The sequence below is a fragment of the Terrapene carolina genome, unplaced genomic scaffold (genome assembly GCF_002925995.2).
Source record: "Terrapene carolina triunguis isolate 2854851 unplaced genomic scaffold, T_m_triunguis-2.0 Scaffold231, whole genome shotgun sequence".
NCBI classification, from domain to species: Eukaryota; Metazoa; Chordata; order Testudines; family Emydidae; genus Terrapene; species Terrapene triunguis.
The window spans coordinates 19401023-19420716 of record NW_020664582.1 but is presented as its reverse complement, the minus strand read 5'-3'; the positions used below and the strand labels follow the sequence as shown (position 1 = coordinate 19420716).

Below are 19694 nucleotides of genomic sequence, written 5' to 3'. Positions count from 1 at the left end.
AGTAACGCAACCATCCAGCAGAGGTTCCCGTGCATTACCTGCCCTTGGATTTTATTCTCTTAGCCCAGGCCAAGGCTCTGCATTCAAAATGGGACAGATGAGTCATTTACTGGAAACGCCAAGCAGCTGCCTCTGGATTCTGTGGAACTCAAACAGGATTGTCATTATTTCCAGAGACTCCTCACCCCTAAAGCAGACAAGGAGCCGAAGACAGTGAGGTGCACAGAGGGGAAAGCAAAAAAGATTTGGCCACTCGTATGGGGGGAGCAGACAGGGAGAGTTATCTGAGGCTGGAGGGAGAAACATTTCCACATGGGAACAGCACGTACCACCTTGGAACAGACACCAGGCACGGAACTGCTCAGAGTCCGATCTCACAAGGGGGAAGCCAGGGCAGGAAACAGCACAGGAGGGGAGGGGGCATGGACATGAGGACCCACAACACCCCTGACAATCCTAACTTCTGAGGGGATGAGGATGAGCCTGACAGCGACCTGTTCTCTGGCCTGGCCAGCAACTCCTGGTCCCCTCCAGCAACTTGCAGTGTGTCGGGGTCTTGGAACTGCCTGTCCAAAGACAAGCAGAGAAACCCCAATGTAAAGCATAACTCCCCTGCCTCTCACCCAGCAGGCTCCATGGATGGGGGGCTCACACGCAGTGCAGGGAGGCAACATTGCCCCAGGGGAATGGAACACTCAGACCACTCGGTAGGGACCCTCCCCCCCGACGGGGGCAGCATGGGCAGGGGCTCTTGGGAAGTCATTCACTCTATTGTTTATTAGAGGATACAAGAGAAAAAACAAGCCACATCCCATGTCGGCAGATCTGAAGGGAGGGGCCACGCAGTAATGACCACCTCTGCTCTTTAAATAGAGACGCAGCCACCGACAAACGCCTTTTCTTCCATCCGCTGTAACTGTGCAGTGCAAAGCCAGGCAAAGGAGCCTGGTGACAGGAGTGATGCTCCCAGCAGCCCCCCCTCAGAAGAAAAGGGGAAGACAGAGACCTTTGTGGTAGGGAGGGGAGTTGAACATTCCCCACCCCCTGACAACAATCCCTACAACCCAGCCAGATTAGCCCCTGGGAGCATTTCAAGGAGAGGTGCCTTAAATCCCACAGCAACTGTCTCTAACTCTCTCGCCAAACGGGGACATAGTGGCCTTACAGCTGAATAGAAGAGGCAGCCTATTCCATATATGAACTACATGGGAAGCAATGACTCACCTGCCCCTTCTGTGGCCGGCCCAGGGGATTCAGGTGCTCTCTCCTTGGGGGTGTCCGCTCACCCTTACGCCCAGCTCCCCACAAGCATTTCACCAGCTTGCTCTTGTCATGGTGAGAGGAAGCAGGTCTGTGATTTCACAGTACTTTGGTCACCTGGCAGCAGCCCTGCCACTGGGGGGAAATTCAGCCATTGGACTGAAGTGGGGGTGATCTTTCTGGTTTGGTGGGTTCAGCTTCTGCAGACTCTGCCTGTAGAGCGTTGGTTTGAATGGGCAGGAATCTCGTTTGTGGCCCAAGCACAGCTCTTCGTCAATGGCTGGCAGCTCGTCCCTCAAGTTGACAAACTAAGGATTTGGGGATGCCACAGAAAAGGGCATTTTCTTCCCTGCCTTTCAGAGGCGGACATTTCCTTTGTCTCGCAGCACAGGACCTAACCACAGCATCTTTAAAGTATCGCTCTGCTTAGAAAAGTGGGTGTCTACTTGTGAAAAAGACTCTTCAATCCTCAGCAGCTCTCTGGGGTGCATCAGGGCCAGGGCAATTCATTCCTAGTGACAAAGCGTTAACTGATTATCACTCCTGCTAGTTCATGGTGCCAATGCAGCTCCCAGAGCAGATTCCAGTCCTGTCTGTGTATCAACAACATTGCTTGCAAAGCTGCAAGTCTCTGAAGGAATAATTAACTCAAGGGTCGCATTACTACAAGATTTCGTAGAGGCCAGTTGCTTAGTGGGATTCAAAGGAGGATGAGACATTCACCTAGATAACCAGCACAGCCATAGCTTCATAGGCAGGATGCCTCTTTTGTAAGATGGCCATAAACCCTCCTCTTTCACTCTCCGGCAGGGGCCAGGAAAACTGCCCCTGGGGGACATGTTCTTCCATAATCTTCTGCAGGGTTTTTTGCATCTTCCTTTGAAGCAGCTGGACCTGGGCTGGTGTCAGAGGCAGGACATTGGGCTAGCTGGACCCCATGTCTAATCCAGTTTAGTGATGCCAACCATCCTACAGCAACAGGTATCTCCCGAGGACAAAGTTGGCGGAAGAACCTTTACTGCTGCTGAGGACACAAGATGGAGAACCAGCCGGTCTTTCAGACTCCAGGGGGATCGTTCAGAGCTGGCAGTTAGAAAGAAATCATTGCACTTGTAAATGGAACAAATCTGATCTGGAGTCAGACACAGCAGCAGCCTCCCAATGAATGCCAGGCTTACCAAGTAGAGCCGCTGTTAAGTACCTGCCTCACCAAGGGCACTGACAAATTTGTGGTTTGTAGGGGCCACCCTGCAGAAGGAATCAGAGCAAAACGGGGAGGGGGAAAGGCTGGGGCCCAGGGGCACACCGGGGAAAATCAGAGCCACAGCTCACATCAGTTACTTCGACACTTTATTGATTAATGATTTGTACAGGTATGTACATGACAAAGTAAAGCCAGCCTGTGGGAAAGCCGTGCAAGCAGCAGCTTTCCAGACACACACCTTCCGCTCATGCAGGTTTCCCATTGGCAAGGGTGCAAGGAGGGAAGACAACTTGGCACTCCAGGTCTCAGCGCTGTTTGAAAACTATTGCTCGGATTTCCCTGTGCACGGACCTGCCCTGATCATTATCCCCACCCAGAAACAGTTGGATTCAGGGCTGCACAGAGAGCGGACCAATGTCTCCTGTCTGGCAGTAGCACCAGCTGTCACTCTAGAATGAGAACCATGAACACTGAGCCTGAGGCAGCTGAGCCATCAAGGGCGAAAGAGAGGGGCACCTAGAAGAAGGTGACAGTCTCAGTCACAAGCCACCTCAATGCCATGGAGGGCAATTGCCTCAAGTGCTGCCCAATGACATCAACTCCTCCTCATTAGTCACCCCTGGGAAATGCCCTGCACCCCATGTCACACCTGCCTAGCTCCCCTCACACCCCCCGGACTCAAAGCCCCTGTGTAGACGTGTGTCCGGGACCGCACCTCACCCAACTGACAGCCATCATTTTAGGTTAATTCTGGCTGCGTAGACTGCTCTAGCAAAGCCAGTTCCCCAGGCAAAGAGTTTACAAGAAAGAGGGGCTGGGGAGCCAGGAAGCAGCTACAACGCCCTCTCTTCACACAGCTTTTCCCTTTACACAAGGACTCCAGCCATTTGGAAACCACATTCTGGCTCCTGCCCATGGCTTAGCTAGCCACAGCAGGTGAATTCAAACCATCTACTGCAGACTGGGCACCAGAGTTGTGCAACTGCAAGCTAGCTGATCAGGGCTTTGGCCATTCTAGACCCCTTTCCTGGAAGCCTCTCTGCTTCTGCACAAAGATGACCAAGCCCTTCCCAATAACTTAACTCTGTCCCTTTGGGGTGGCACAGTACCGAGCCAAGCACGTCATCCTGCCGGGGCCCTGCACAGGATTGTGCAATGAATGTTCCCCTGCCTCACATCCTACAGAACAAGGCTGTTCCTGGGGGTTGTCAGAACAGGGTGGAGAAGAAATGGCTTTTTATTTGCTTAGATCCAAAGTTACTGATTATGTCCTCTGCACAAATAGAAGCTCATTTCCTGGCCACAGCCCTACTAAACTGGGGAGTGCAGAAGGAGAGCCCAGTTTGGATGGAGAAAGGAAGACAGGACAAGACTAATCACCCAGAATGTCTGACTAGCCAGGGAAGCAATTAGCCATTGATCTTTGAATATTCTGCATACACACCCTCTGCTTTCACTTTGATTACTTGTGGTAGGTCAGGAAAGGAGCCTAGCTACCAAGGTTACAAGTGTCTTGGGGGTCTGTCGCATCAGAAGCCTTCACTGTACCCCAGACTCCTGCAGGTCCATCCCCGGGTTCTCAGAGCAGTTCAGACTCCACTCCCAACATGCAGAAAGACAACCTCTGGCTTCTGGGGAGGTGTGGGACCTTCACATGCAAAAGGGACCCCCACTGCTATACTCAAGCACCCCCCACCTACATTCAACCTGAATTAGAAGCAGCCCCTGGTTTGCTCAGCTGTGCAGCCTGAGGAGTCACAGCACACCCCATTCCAAGCCCACACACTGGGGAATAAAGCTCTGAACCAGACCTTGACCTTTCTGCACTGCCTGTAAGGCACCTCCTCGGGGCAGCCAGGCTACAGACCAGTTTCTACCTCCCACTAACTCCCAGAGGGGAACTTTCCTGTCCAAGCAGGAGTTGCTAATGCAGGACAGAAACCAGGGCACCGCCAGTGTCACAGCTCTGCAGGGAAGGGGCTGTCAGCAGCAGCCACTGAGCTGCACGTTTTCAAAGCTAGGTAGAGTGTGTGGCCTGCAGAGGGGGTGGGGCTCCTTCCGAGTGACCTTTAACTCGGCTGTGCTGACCACAACGACTGCTGCTGCTGCTGTCTCAGAGCACAAAGTGCTGACGCACTCTGCCCTGCGCGTGCCCACGCTCAATGCTGTTCACCCTTTGCACCCATTTGGTTAGAGCAGGGGCTTGGCAGCAATTCAGGGCAGAGCCTGGCAAGCAACACCCCGCCAAATGGTGCACTCCACACACGCTACCAGGCTTCTCCAGGGGCGTTTGCATGCCAGGGCTGGCAGCGCCTTACCGACATGGCACAGCCAGCTCTCACCTCGGGCACAGAGGTTTGGGCTGATGGAGCTTTGCACAGCCTGGGGCAAGCTGGCCGTGAGACCAATGCCTTGGCGCACAAAGGAAAATGGGCTACAACTAGAGGGGCCAGTTTATTAAAGAGAAACCTCACATCCCAGAGAATTCAAACACATTTGGAAAGGGCCCAGCCCTGCTGAGTGGGCCCATCTTCACAGCAGCACAGTTCTAAACGCCCCGAGCTCGGGCACCAGCCAGTGCCGGGGGAAAGTAAGGATTCACTAATACAGCTTATGATGCTTACAAGCAGCCTGAAAGAGCCAGTGTTAAAGTTCAGAAACTCCCCTTTAGCAATGGTTAAAACAAAATGGTTTAAAATATTGAAAAGTTCCATATCCCTGGCTGCAGCAGGGTGGGAACCAGAGGTCTGCACTGCACGACTGTTCTCCTGGGGTACCGTGCTTAGACTGCTCTACCAGTGAAGGCCAGAGGGAGGCGTCTTCTCATCTTTGTTGCTTTCCAATGAGAAGGGTGGGATTCGGACATCAAAGTGGGAGCCATCAGGCCTCTCAAACCGAAAAGTACCCCTGCAAAACAAAGTCAGAGACCAGACTGAGACCAATGCACACCACGCCCCTCACAGTGCAGCAATGGAATGACAACTCCTGGGGGAGGCATCAACCCTTCTGCACTCTGCCATTGCAGGGGCCTGCCTTTGCAGGATCCTCCCACCGGCAGGAAAGCATCACCAGCCATGTGACTCGCTTATGACAAGGTGGTTAGCCCAACACAGAGCAGGCCACCCCACGGGGGGGGGAAAGAGGCCTAAAGCCACCCCCAGATAGCTCGGACAATGCTCTCCCCAGGCCAGGGCAGAGACAGGCTAGGTTAGGCCATCTGAGTTTAGTTTGCAAATAGGTCAAATTCACATTCTTATTTACCAGCAGAAGCCCCAAAGGCTCAGCAACCTGGGATCAGTCCTTAAAGGCCCATCACAGGCAGTTTGGAAGCTGAAGTTTCTGCTTCACAATTTCACGAGGGGAAGATTAAGCACTGAACACACATTTCCGTACACAGGTAAGACACGTCAACTCCCCAGCAGGTCTCCCCCTGCCTCAGGAAAGCAAACTGCCTTGTGTGATGCAGGATGTGAGCTAACAGGGAGGGGTCTTGATAGATAAAACAATAGCTCTGAGTCGGATTCTTCATCACCTGAGAAGACCATCTACTAGAAAGGAAGCCATGTGGCTTGGTGATTCGGGGATTCCAGCCCCTTCCTCTCCCCACTACTGGAATGGCTTCCTAGCTCTGGTGCCCATCTTCCCTTTCAGACTTTGGGGAGGGAGAGCACTACAACGAGCTGCACTCTACTCCCAGGGGATCTTTCATTCAGCTAGTCAGGAATACCCACCCAGGCAAGGTGAAAGCCTGAGTTAGCAAGAGCTCACCCTGAAGGGGCAGGTCTGCTGTAGTAATTCCAGCTCAGATACAAGTGTCTGCAAAGCAGCCCCCAGCTTCTGAGAAAGGTGTGCTCAAAGGTGGGGAAGAGAGGGGTCATGTGACACCTCTCCACAACTGCACAGTTAGGGATTTAATGAACGAGTGGTTAGTTTTCAATGCTGCTGAAGTACATGGGACTGCGTAAGCCAGGAACAATCCCAAGCGTCAGGCCTTTGGGCACTAAATTTCAGACTCACTCTGGGAGAAAGTCACTGCACTTCACTAGCATTTCCTCCACTGGGTTCTGCTAAAGGAAGGCCCTAGGGCACAAGAGCCAATACAACCCTGCCTCTGGGACTCAAGAGGGAACATGCCAGGGAGCTGAGCATATAAGCAGATAATTTGGAAAGGGCCCAGCTCCGTCGCAAGGGAGAAACTGGGAGAGAAGGAGGAACCAGCTCGGAGTCTCTGCCAGGGCTCATGGACAGCAGGGGTTCCTGGAACTATCACTACAGCCTGGTTTATGCAAATGTGCAGCCACCTTTAGTTGCCTTGTCCACACCCACCAGCTGTTGAGTCCTGTCAGAACCCCAGACTGTGAGCTCTCTGGGACACAGACGGTCTCGGGGGTCCTAATCTCCAACGGAGGACTCTGCACTACCACAACAGTGAATGTTTCTTACCACATGTGACCACTGGATGCCTGCAGTGAGACATGGCTGCTGTATTGAAATGCTGGCTGCTCTTTGGATAAGACTGGCTCCTGAGGACACAAAGAGACCCCACTGTATCAGTCAGATCCCCCGAGATTTCTCCACAGCCAGCCATTGGCAGATTTGCTTTGCAACAAAATCAGCAGAGCTCCTCAGGCTTCAAAATGCTGCTTAGCAATTGTTTCTCTTCTTGCCATCACCACCCCCATAATAAAGGCCACACCCAATAAGTAGCACCAGCAGGACACCGTATTTCAGTTCCCCCCCATAGTCACATTGGGGGACTGAGTGAACTAGAACAACCCTCTGCTGACCAGACTTGCACTTTCTGCTGGGCTCCTTCCTGGGGTAATTCTGCAGGACTGTGAGTCTGCATAAAGCCCCACCCCTGGGCAGGCAGAAAACAGCCGGGAACCAAAGGGAGGGCGTGTGGGGGAGGGGGAACGACCATCGGCGCAGTATTGGGGGGAACTGCCCCCAAACAGAGGCGAGGCATGGGGGGGCATGCAGGGTTACGTGCAGAGCTGCCTAGCTGAAGGAGGCTGCAGCTCTGCTGACTCTGCAGCTGAACGCCGCCTCCTGGGTCCTAGTGCCAGTTGAGCTCCCCTTCTGTGCAACAGTGTGTGCCCGCGGTGGGGCTGGGTAAGGCGCGGCGGGGAATGAGGGAAGGGACGGGGGGCGGGGTAAGGAGAAGAGGTAGTGGGGAAGGAAGGGGGGGTGGAATAGGGCGGGGGAGGGGATTGTGGAGTGAGGCATAGATGCTGGAACTAGCGGTGGAGGCTGCAGGGTGATCTCCCACCTCAATGCAGCCAGTGCCCTGTGCTCCCCACTGCCATGCTGGAGCCACATTTATTTATTGACAAATAAAATTTGCAGAATTTTAAAATATTGCGCGCAGAATTTTTCGGTGCAGAATTCCCTCAGGAGTGACAGAATCTGCAAGGAACTGTGCACATGACTCTTTCACAGCGCATACTTACTGCAGTCACTGGAAGTGCCCTTTAAGCCGCATACTGATAAATCAACCCAGGGCGAGTGCTCAGACATAGCCTCCGTTTGGGGGACAGATACCAGCCAATACTTACCCTTCCCACAACTCCTCGGCCCCGGACAGTTTCCAGGGTGCCAGACAAACTAAATATCCTCCAGTGCCGTTCTCGCAGTTGTACCACCTCATTGTCAAGGTTCTCCAAGCGGATACAGTAACGCCACTAGAGAGGCAAGAGACAAAGTCGTCAGGAGCTGGAGCCAGCCGCCAATAGTCCAGGTATCAGGTCCACTTGCTGGTGCCACCCTCCCTCAGAGCCCATCATGATAAATCTGTCCATGGCCATAGTGGGGCTTCTAGCACCTCACAGCAAAGAAATGCCTTCCTCCTCCTCAGGCTGTTTTACAGAAGCACAAGGCACTTACCCAATAGACATGGGAATTCTGGGCTTCCTGTCAAGAGAAATAAACTAGTTCAATAGATGTCCTTCAGCTCAGCACCAATGCCCCTTCAGCGATCAGCACAGCACAAGCACGCAGGGCTGACTGGGCAGTACAGACTGAGGCACTCTCCAAATTCATCCATGAGTTAGTCCCTCATTCCCAGGGTAACACTGGCCTGAGCATCTATGTAACTGTGACAGAAGAGCTCCAGGGATCCACCAGTGACTGGAGAACTGACCAGTCATGGGTACCCCTGTTAATTATACCTCTGTGCTGTTAGAGGATGCCCAACTCCACGTCCTGTTGGTTAGCAGATGGGATACATACCAGTTCGGCTCTCCAGAAGCTTAGCTTCCATCAGGGCCTGCCTGTGTTGTGGTCCAAGGCTGCCTTACAATCCTACTGATCCTAGAGGCATTGTTTATTTTGAAACTGACCTGTATGTGTAAATCCCCAGCTCTCCACCCCACGAGACAGCTGGCTAATACACAAGCTGAACCCCGAGCAGCGAGGTGTCAGAAGCACAGGGTGTCAGCTGAATCCAGAAAGCTTTAATCAGGGAACTCCTCAGCCCCAGGGAGAAGGCAAAGCAGCAGAGTGTCAAACCCTGGGGGGGGGGCGGGGAGAGACTGCAAGTGTAACTCACTGCGGTCCAGATTGCGCTGGTGCCATTTTACATCCAACACTAACAGCAGGGAGTGTTAATGATACAGGCATTGTGAAAATTCTCACCTGCCCTTTAGTAGCACCTCTCCCACAGAGCAGCCCAAGGCGTTTCACAGAACTCAGCTAACAACTAGCAGGGGCTGAGATGGGGATGTTCCCATAATCATTCTGTCCCATGTTTCCATGTTCACGACCATTGAGGATAATGATACGTGAGGATGCAACTAGAACAAGAAGCCAGGTCACAGGACGAAAGCGAGATGCTGCAGCAGGACTCGGAGCTATCTGCATTGGCCCATAGAAAGGATGGGGGTGTTTTAAATGGGGTGGAGAGAGTAACAATGGTGGCCACGCTAGGTAAGACCCAGACCTACCCTCATGCCCATGTAGAAGGGGATGACGGTGACTCGGATATTCTCAGTGGTTTCTCGGTGCACATCAGACAGCTCTAACCAGGGATGATTCTTTTCCTGCCACGCGCACAGCGTGTCCCTCGCTACAAAAGGCGGAACTGCAGGGAGTGGAAAGATGACAGTTTATCCAAGTGGCTATAGATAAGCTACTGAACTCCCACCTCTCAGACACAGCGGCAGCTTTTACATGGTTACAGAGGTCTGTCTAAGGATGCTTCTGCTAGAACAAAGCCTCTCACCCCATGGGTAATGCACTGCACCTAAGTCAATGAGCTGCAGATGCCGGTCTTTCCTTATGAAGGTGCCTTGTAGGAGCACACGGCTCTGTAGAGGCTCTCTCTAGGGCAAGGATCGAGGGGCATGCAGTTACCTTTTGTCTGGTCGTACATAAGAAACCTCTCAAAGAGCTCGTGCTGGATTGGCACCTGATCGGTGGAGCTGTAGGGAAGGATGTCTTCATGGCTTACATAGTCTAGACCTAGAGAAGAAACCCATATCAGCCATTAAATGCCATCAGCAAAAGGAGATTCACAGGAGGCATCTTAGCAGGGCAATAAATTACACTAATAAGTAGTAAAGAAAGGGCCTGGCAGAGGAAATCTAAACTAGCAAAACTATCCTCAACCTACAGGACACTCCCTGGCAATAATCCTTCACATCGTGCTTTACCAATTCTCTTCTTGAGCCACTAATGGCTGCAGAAGTGATTAGACTATCACACAAGGACTTCAGATAGGGAACACAACAGAAGGAGAAACAGAGATCCAGCAGCCCTAGAAATAAAGGAGGCGAAAGGAAAGCAGGGTGTAGGATCTGAGAATATCTACTGCTAAGTAGAGAGAGTGGGGTTTGGGGTCAACAGCTCAAAGTATCTGAGCAACAGTCAAGACTCCCTCACTCGCCTAGCCACTGACTCCAGTTGAACACACCTCTTCACAGTGCTGTGCATGTCAGTCACTCGACTGTTCTCCAAGAGCCTACAAACTGCACCTAGGACAAGGCATTCCAGGGGTAGAACTATGTACTGCTGTTACTAGACTTCACTAGTGATGGTACCTCTCATGGTCCTCCTTGCCTGATCTCATGAGAATCTGCACTCTCCAGAAAGCTTAAGAGCAGCTATTTACTCACCTGGTATGGCATAGAGAGCTCGACTGTCGTCATGATTCGCCAGAAACGTCACTGCTTCCGTCTGTGACCTCTGAGACTGAAAATAAGGGGGATTTAGCGCTTCGAATGGACAATACTGTGGGCCGACAGCAGTTTTATTATTCTTCTCTCAAGCTTGTACATTTATTTCATTTAACCAGTTCAGCTCAGAACAAACACTTCTCTTGTTTTAATCTCCGAGAGAAAAATCACAATTCAAACACCAACTAAAAAGAAGATTTTGTTCCTATTGCCTTTACCTAACCTGTCAAGTATCAGAGGGGTAGCCGTGTTAGTCTGGATCTGTAAAAAGCGACAAAGAGTCCTGTGGCCCCTTATAGACTAACAGACGTATTGGAGCATAAGCTTTTGTGGGTGAATATGTCTGACGAAGTGGGTATTCACCCACGAAAGCTTATGCTCCAATACGTCTGTTAGTCTATAAGGTGCCACAGGACTCTGTCGCTTTTAACCTAGGCAGAAGAAATTTGACCTACTCAGAAGAGTAATAGTTAAACATTTCTGATGATCTTTCTTAGCAGAATGATGACCTGGTAAAACAGAACCAGTCAGTCACCCCTGTTCCAAACATTCCCACCATAGAGGAACAACATTAACAGCACGCTCCCAGCCTTTCATTACAGCTGCTGTCTGCATCTAAGGAATTAACAGAAGAGGGAGATCTTTGGGTGTCAAGAACAAGGTTATCAGACACTTACTATATGTGGGCAATCCCGAGCATCTATTAGCACCTGATAGTAGGTGTGAGTTTTGCCTTTGACTTCTTTGGATCCATGACCTGCTGCACTCTCACTCCTAAAGAGAAAGACAAATTCTGAGCACAAGAGCTCCTTTCACTAGCCTACACCCTACAGATGTGATTACACCTGCCAGCAGCAAGTGAGACATAGAGCGGGAATAAGTTTGGTCATACATCAGGTTGCATCTCTGATATTGTGGATAAAGTACAAACAGTTGCTACCCGCAACAAGTTCATTCTTAAAGGAAAAGGGGGTTCTGAATACACTGCAGGATCTCCAGTCACTCCATTTCAGTCAATGTGAGATTCACATCACCCACACATACAACAATAAATGATGACAGATGCCAAAAAAAATATATATATATCCAAGTCAGTGGCATGATAGCCCCCATTTACAGAGACTGAGAAGTGTCTCACTAGTCAGTCAGGCTTCCTATCTGGGTTAATGCTTTCACTCCACCCTTATTTTCAATGTGTTCACTCCTCAGTCCTATCCATGTCTCACAAGACTCACTTGTGGGGTTCATCAGCTGCCTGGAGTGGAAGGTGAAAGACAAGGAGGCTCCATCTTGGAGAAGGCTGAACTGAACCTAGCTTGCCAAGACTGGAGCCAAGGCCAACCAGTTCAAATCACTAGGAACCTATACAGCAACCTACACCTAAATCCACAGGAGTTTCTTTCGTTAACATGCAATTCCACCACCCATTTGTTTTCTAAAGCACACACACCAGTCCCTAAAACCTTCCTCCCATCTTTTAACTTAGTCTAAATTAATACCAAAATAGTTTCTCTTATTATGAGCCAATCTCTCCCAGTTTGATGCTCACACAAAAGTCACCTGAGGGTTTGCCTCACTCTTTCCTAAAACCTCTGTGATCCTGACCAGGAAGAACAGTGAAAGGCTTAAACAGCATGGGAGCAAATGAACAAATGTAAATCCTTACTTTTCTGGAACAGGAGAAGCAACATCCCGATCATACAACCTGGCTTGCCAGGGAAACAGGACTATTCCTCGGTAGCCAAATACACTGTGAAGAAACAGCTGAAAAGGGGAATCATAAACTTCAGTCCTGTGCAAATCACAGCCAAGAGATTAAAAAGCACCCCCAAAAAAGGGTAACAACCTCGCACTTCTAAAGCAGCAACATTTTATTTTTATTATGCAGGGAGAAATAGCAAGATTTGGGCAGAACCTGGGTTGATGGGGCAGGGGAGAAGAAAGAATCTAAGACATGCTCCATTTTCTGGAGCTGTTGACAGAGAGGAGAGTGGTGACAAAGGACGAGGGGACGGAGAAGGCTTGGGAGGAGAGAGAAGCGGGAACGCAGCTTTGGCCACATGAAGTTTAAGTTGGGAACTAAACACCCCGGAGCTGTCGGAGCCGCAGGCGGGGCTGGGGCTGGGGCGGAGCGAGGCCAGGCAGGGAGACGGGCTTGCGAGGGCTCCGCATAGCGGGAGCAGGTTCAGACTCTCCCTTGCTGCTGGAGGGACGATGCTTGGGAGTGAGCCGAGCAGAGCCCCCGGCGCGAAGGACGGTTTCACCCGCCGGAGGCTCTCCGCCCTGCCGCAGCGAGGGCCGGGCCAGGCGCTCCGGGCACCCGCCTGACACCTACCTGGCCCGTTTCGTATTTGCCCTGCGGCTTCGGCACCTCGAACACGCCCACCGGCTCCAGCACTTTGCCCTCGGCCCGGTTCCTGGGGGGGAACCACAGCGAGTCAGGCCGGGCGGGGGCCGGGGTCCCGCAGAGCCCAGCCCGCCCGCCCGGCCCGCGGACCCCGCCTCACCGGGACGAGAGGTGGCGGCGCGGGGGCAGCTGCGAGGCCCCGGCGCCCCCCGCACACAGCGCCCGGAGGCCGCGGCTCGGGGCCTCCCTGAGCGGCAGCGCCCGGACCCGGCACCTGCTCAGCGCCGCCGCCAGGTAGCGCCGCGCCGCGCAGCCCGACATCCCGCCCGCCCAGGCCGGCTGAGCCGGGGACAACGGAAAGGCCTAGCGCTGACACCACCACCGGTCCACAATGCACCGCGCGGCCGCAACCCCCGCCTGTTATGCAACCTCCGCCTTCCCAGCGCCCTTTGCGAGCGGCGCGGGGGGGCCACTCCCCGGAGAAGCCCGCTCTCTATGGTTGATCGCAGATGCCTTGGGAACGGGCCTGTGATCATGTGACCCCCCGTCCTCTCCAAGATGGCGTCCTCCATACTGGCGGGGGAGCGGCTGGTGCGGGCGGCGGCCTCCGCCAGCGGGGAGCTTGGGCGGCTTCCCCGCGAGCTGCGGGCGGAGCTGGAGGCCGCTTTGGGGGCCCAGGCCGCCGGGCGCGGCCCCCTCGTCCCCTTCAGCCTGCTCCGGAAGCTGCAGGGCGCCCTGCGCCAGGCAGGTGAGAGGCGCCGGCCGGGGCCATGGCCTGAGGCAGAGCGTCCGCCGGGCTCATTGCCGGCCCCCTGCAGCCGGGGCCGGCGCGGGGGGGCACGAGGGGTACACTCCCTTCCCCCCAAAGATCTTCTAGGGGGCCCCAAATCATTGTCAGCAAAGCCAAAACATGCCCAAAGTTATCCACTGCTGAGCGGCGGAACAGCAGCAGAGCGGGAGCTTCACCCTTTATATAAACTATAAATCCAGGCAACATACTGACACCGCAGCCCAATTTTGCTTTTGCAGACTCTTAAAATCTAAGATTTTCTAGGGAGTTAACTAGCCCCTGGAATCCTGGGAGGTTGTTTGCTTTTTAAATAACATCCAGGGCCCCCAAAATACCTACTCCCTCCTCCAGTAATGGGACTCTAAAACGGACTTCCATCTCCTGTGAGTGCCACAGCCTTGATCTGCCTCTGCTGAAATCCTTCTCCTGGTTCCTTACTTCTCTGTGGTCTCCCCAAGTCCCAGCTCTCCAGCAAAATGCTGCTGCTCTCTTTCTCGCCTATACAGAGAAACATGGCCCCATTGTACTATCTTCAGACTGCTCCCTGTTACTTCAGGCAACTTGGAACTGGAGCCTTCCATTCTTGTCTATAAAAACCTCCATGGATTTTGAGTCACCTGTCCTAATGGATCTTTTGTCTCTAACTCCCCTCTCTTGTCTAGAACCATCGACCTCTGCCCCTTCAGACAGTGTGGCCAGCTGTCTTCTCTCCAACTCCTGCCTCCAAAGACCCCTTTTTGTATCTCAGCCTCCTCATTATGTCTATACCTCTGACCTGTTTCTTTCCCTGTTGCAGGAAGGATGGCTGTATAATTAAGGCACAGGATTTAGAATTTAAGGCACAAATTGGGCTTTTTTCATGGCTCTGCCACTTTGGGAAAATCACTTAACGTCTATCCCTTAGTTTCCTCATCTGTAAAATGAGGATAATACTAACTTCACAGGGTATTTGATGGCCTAAGTTATTGTTTTTAAAGTGCATTGAAATCTTCAGCTGGTAGAGATTAATACTATGCACTTGTCTAACACCTAACTCCTCTAAACTGTTTGGGGATCCATCGCAGATGATAGACTCTACAAACCTTGTACTTTAAAGCAACAGTTAATTTTATCCACAAAAAGTGTTCTCTCAGAATTGGCTGAATGAAAACTACTGCGAAGTGTAAAAATTCAAGTTAAACAGTCAAAATAAAACCCCTCACTTTACAATATTTCCTCACTTACCTTGTTAACATCTTCATTGCTCAAACTGATCTCAAATCTAATTTGAAATCTAGTTATAATGCTACTTGTCTTTCATTTATCCTGGAACTGTGAACCTAGCCTGGCTAGTTTCACTCTAGTACTCTTGTACTAAGCAGATGCTGTTACGTGGAATGGTCAGGATTTTTATTCTGTTCTCCTTGACAACCTATTTAACTTAACGAAAACAATTTTGTTTAAAAATAGTTGTTGTTTTTAAACTCTGTTTCTCTGTCACACACTCACTCACTCTCTCTCTTTCTATGTCTTGGAGACATTTCCATGTTGCATCCTTGATGTGACCAGCTAAAGATCCAGAGACTGACCTGGATGTTACATTTCACCGCTTTGCCTACATTTCTGAACTGAAAGGATTTAGAGGAACTCTTTGTGTTGTAGGTTCTCCTGTGTATCTCCATGAGCTACTGGAAGGCAGCGAGATTTATCTCCCTGAAGTGGAGAAACCTCCAAGGGTATGTAACAAGCATGGGATAAATACTAGTTACAGCTATTGTTAGAACACTGTTTCCATCTCTGAGCTAGGGACATTACTAAAACTAGATGTTTTTCATGTGCCAAGAAATGTACAGAATAAATTAATGGCACCTCAGCTCTCATTGCAGTTTCTTTTGTTTATTAATTGTCTTTAGAACCCAGAGCTGGTGGCCCGTCTGGAGAAGATAAAGGCTAAGCTAGCCAATGAGGAATACAAGCGGATAACAAGAAACATCAACTGCCAGGTCTGAAGAAAGGCAGGGAAGATACAAGATCAGAATAAATCTGGACAGTCTGTTCTCCACCAATTATAAAAGTTTACCATACCCTATGGAACCACCATAAATGTTAAAGTAATAAGTGACTCAACACAGCTCTTTGGTGGCAATGCCCAGAGATGAATTTGGGGTCCCAGGCTCTTTGGTTTGGAAGCTCAGAGGCAAAAGCAACTCAGTTCTGTGTGGAGAGCATCTGATATTCCTTTCCCATGACCCCGACTGGCCTATCCAAGAGTATCATTGTTGAGCTCCAGAGTCCCTCACCGGGAGTGAGGATTGGTGCAGCATGAGGCCTTTGAAGGGAGAAATAGAGAAGTGCTGGAAGCCTTCCACCTCAAACAGGGCGGCCAAATCTGTATTGTAAACAAGGGAACCGGAGCCATCAGGGTGCTACCCACAAGCCTGTTGATCAAATATAGTTCTAGTCTCAATGGGGCAGCAGTGCAGGATGCTCTACTGGAATTGTCTCCACTATGGAATTGACACCTAGGGTGGAATAAGGTTTTTATAACCCGGTTCTTCTCCTTCTCCTCTCAGGAACTGAACCGGTACGGGACTCTGGCTGACTTGGGAAGGCAAGGTGAGTTGTATCAACACAGGGGGAAACAGGCAGTGTATGCCCAGCAGGCAGAAAGCCAATTGTGAGAATTAAATCAATTGCCATCTACTCATCCTCAAAGACAGAGCAGCCCCACCTCTCTCTGACCAGCCGGCTGTGTTTCACTAGATGGGTTTAATTTGAAATAAGGGACAGTTCCTATTTATACATTAAATAACTCGGGATGATTATATGGGTGTCAGAGTTTGAAGGACTTTGAAAAGCCTCAGGGTTGGGAGTTTGGATCAGAAGGGAAGACCATGGTGCCTAAAGAAGAGATGTCTGCCAGCTCTGACCTAGATAGCCTGACGAGTGAAATTTTGTTTCCAGCTTGCTTCTCTCTGGCTCACGCTGTCCCACTGCTGCAGTTTGCGGCCCCAGCAATGCAGGCAGAGGTGAATTTGTTGGTGTTTTAAATCAAAATTGCTTCTTCAAAAGAGGCAAGTTTTTTCAAAAGATACAACACGTGTTTATTCTTGAGTATTTTTCTATCTGAACAATGGGGAAGGGACTGGCAGATTCAGGCAGAGGTACTATAGCTTACCCCAAGCCCTTGCGTTGCATGCTAATGACAAACCGCTTTTATCTGCAAATGCTTTTGCTGACATCTCTCCTCCCTCCCTTCCATCCCCAGTTAGGTCCATGAAAGCCGTGGTCATCACCATATTCAACTTCATTGTCACAGTGGTGGCTGCATTTGCCTGCACATACCTGGGCAGCCAGTACATCTTCACAGAAATGGCAGCGGTGAGTGTGAGCTGGGACAGTACAGTTTCCATGTTTGTTTTTTCCATCCTCAACCTCCTTTGGCGTGTTCAGAGCACATTGGAAGGAACTGGCAGGAATGCCATCTCCACTGAGAACAGGAGGCTGTTTGGAATGCTCCAGCAGCGTCACTTAATCCTCCCTTATTTCTTCTTGTCCCCCCAGCGTGTGCTGTCGGCTGTGATCGTGGCCTCAGTGGTGGGCTTGGCTGAACTGTACGTGATGGTGCGGACCATGGAAGGGGAGCTCGGAGGATTGTAGTCAGGAGGCTTTCACTTAGACTGTGATCCTTACGCTGGAGGTCTTTTCCTCCCCTGTGGGTTATTAATTTGTTCACAGGTATGTTTGGCTTTGGTCCATTGGGTCCCTGTGCCTACTGCAGTTTCCTCACACCACGTCCCTTATTCCTGCCACGTTTGAAATGAATCACCAGATGCACTGAACGGGGACCTTGTGGCATGGAACAGAAGAGTCAGCAGCATTGGGAGGTTTCAAATCCATGAATGGCCCAGGGAGGAGTGGGGGGGAGCTTCTAGCTCTGAAGTTGCTGTCCCTTGTTCAAAATAAATGGGTTCTGTGTGCATTAGAATTACCTTCCTCCTGCCCCAAGGCAGATTCTTAGGGCGGAGATGCTGCCTGTGAAATGCCTGCACTGTGTACCTGGGCAGCCTGGGTGTGTCTCTGCCCTCTTTATCCCAACCCCTACTCCATTGCTTCTACAGAAGCCATTACACTTGGTTTCTTTAATGCTCTTCGCATTCCTGCATGGTGCACTCGCCAGGCCGTTTTTGGGTAGAGCATGAGCCCTGCCTGCTCTTGACGGAAGCAGTGGGTGCCTCACCCAGGCCCTGTGCTCATGGCAGTGCATTTTCTCCCCCCTGCAGACAGCTGCTCCCCTGGAGAATGAGGGCACCGAATCCCACACTGCTCCTCCCATACTGGGACATTTCCTAACGCAGAAGGTGTTGCAGCCAATACAGGGAATTCTTTATCTGTTAAGATGAGGTCTAATAGAGAAACTGACTGCAGATCTACAAATTAATGATAGCTTAGGTACAAGTGATTATGACTTATGTGCAGTCTGAGTAAAGTCTAGACCAGTAATATAGATACATGTGCTACTTTAATAAGGCCAGTTTCACAAAGCCAAAAACAATTGGGCCAAATGAGCTAGGAGGGATGATTTAAGCAGAAAATTTTAAATGATAATTGGGAAACATTTAAGAACACCTTACTAGATGCCCAAAAAGATGCAAGCAAGGAAGAAAGATGTACTGATTAAAAACTGACTTTGTTTAGAGGGGAGAGGAAGGAAGCTAAAAAAAAAAAAATATGTAACAAATGAAAGAAAAGGGGGAGTGGATAGGGACAAGTCAGAAGTTGGAAATTGTAGAAAACGTATAAGGGAAGCAAATGGACACAAGGAGAAATCGATAGCCGGCAGAATTAAGGAGGAGTTTTAAAAATATATTAGGAGCAAAAGCAATCATGATAATGGTATTGGTCCATTACTAGCTGGAAATGGTAGAATCATCACTCATCGGAAAAGTGTTCAATAAATATTTCTGTTCTGTATTTAGGGAAAGACAGATTATATAGTCTCATCATATGGTGATAACTCCAGTCCACTAGTTAGGCATTTTTAAATCAGCAGGTTCAGATAACTTGCAACCGTGATATTTAAAGAGCTGGCTGAGGAGCTTCCCGGGCCCCTAATGTTGGTTCTCAGTGAGTCCTGGAGCACTGGGGAAGTTCCAGGAGATCGGAAACAAGCTAATATTGTGCCAATTTTTAAAAAAGGCAAACAGAATGATCTGGGTCGTTATAGGCCTGTCAGCCCGACACTCGATCCCAGGGAAGTTAATGGAGCCGGTGATACAAGACTTGATTAATCAAGAATTAAAGGAAGGTAATGTAATTAATGCAAATCATCATGGGTTTACGGAAAACAGATGCTGTCAAACTAACTAGTAATGTCATCAAAAAATATCTGGCTGATAAAGGTAATAATGGACTTGGACTTTCAGAAAACCTTTGACAAGGTCCCTCGCCAAGGGCTCTTAAGTAAAGTAAGCAGTGATGGGACAAGAGGGAATGTCCTCTTGTGGATCAGTAACTGGTTAAAAGAAAGGAAACAAAGAGTAGGAATAAATGGTTAGTTTTCACAAAGGAAAAAGGTAAATCATGGGGTCCCCCACGAATCTACACTGGAACCAGGGCTTGTCAGCATATTCATAAGTGATCTGGAAAACTGGGTGAACAGTGAGGTGGAAACACTTGCAGATGACACTGAACTACTCAAGATGGTTAAGTCCAAAGCAGACTGTGAAGAGTTACAAAGGGATCTTACTAAACTGGGTGACTGGAGAACAAAATGGCAGATGAAATTCAATATTGATAAATGCAAAGTAATGCACATTGGAAAAATTAGTCCCAACTATGCATATAAAATGATGGTGTTTAAATTACCTATTACCACTTAAGAAAGATCTTGGAGTCATTGTGGATAGTTCTCTGAAAACATCTTGTCAATGTGCAGCA

At 50.2% G+C, this 19694-nt stretch overlaps 2 protein-coding genes across 2 annotated transcripts; one reads left to right on the top strand and one right to left on the bottom strand.

Annotated features, from left to right (window-relative positions):
- Positions 1 to 4899: 4899 nt before the first annotated feature.
- POLDIP2 (DNA polymerase delta interacting protein 2) lies at positions 4900 to 13412 on the bottom strand. The gene is made up of 11 exons (XM_024194357.2): positions 13146 to 13412; positions 12974 to 13055; positions 12305 to 12402; positions 11316 to 11412; positions 10579 to 10654; positions 9818 to 9925; positions 9409 to 9545; positions 8351 to 8377; positions 8023 to 8148; positions 6908 to 6987; positions 4900 to 5371 (listed from the first exon to the last, which is right to left on the bottom strand). Exons 1-11 carry the CDS (start codon positions 13304 to 13306, stop codon positions 5257 to 5259), a joined length of 1107 nt encoding a protein of 368 aa, XP_024050125.1. The 5' UTR covers positions 13307 to 13412; the 3' UTR covers positions 4900 to 5256.
- Positions 13413 to 13543: 131 nt separating this feature from the next.
- TMEM199 (transmembrane protein 199) lies at positions 13544 to 17947 on the top strand. Its single transcript, XM_024194361.3, has 6 exons — positions 13544 to 13733; positions 15417 to 15490; positions 15668 to 15757; positions 16328 to 16370; positions 17023 to 17135; positions 17319 to 17947. Exons 1-6 carry the CDS (start codon positions 13544 to 13546, stop codon positions 17412 to 17414), a joined length of 606 nt encoding a protein of 201 aa, XP_024050129.1. The 3' UTR covers positions 17415 to 17947.
- Positions 17948 to 19694: the final 1747 nt, after the last annotated feature.

What these genes read in the sequence shown, in the direction of transcription:
- TMEM199 (XM_024194361.3), top strand. Translation starts at nt 13,544, where the DNA reads ATGGCGTCCTCCATACTGGCGGGGGAGCGGCTGGTGCGGGCGGCGGCC. An exon ending in GGGCGCCCTGCGCCAGGCAG is followed by an intron (nt 13,734 to 15,416) that starts GTGAGAGGCGCC and finishes TTTGTGTTGTAG; the next exon opens with GTTCTCCTGTGTATCTCCAT. An exon ending in CAAGAAACATCAACTGCCAG is followed by an intron (nt 15,758 to 16,327) that starts GTCTGAAGAAAG and finishes TTCTCCTCTCAG; the next exon opens with GAACTGAACCGGTACGGGAC.
- POLDIP2 (XM_024194357.2), bottom strand. Translation starts at nt 13,306, where the DNA reads ATGTCGGGCTGCGCGGCGCGGCGCTACCTGGCGGCGGCGCTGAGCAGG. An exon ending in CTCGGGATTGCCCACATATA is followed by an intron (nt 10,655 to 11,315) that starts GTAAGTGTCTGA and finishes CCTTATTTTCAG; the next exon opens with TCTCAGAGGTCACAGACGGA. An exon ending in GCATCCAGTGGTCACATGTG is followed by an intron (nt 5,372 to 6,907) that starts GTAAGAAACATT and finishes TTTGTTTTGCAG; the next exon opens with GGGTACTTTTCGGTTTGAGA.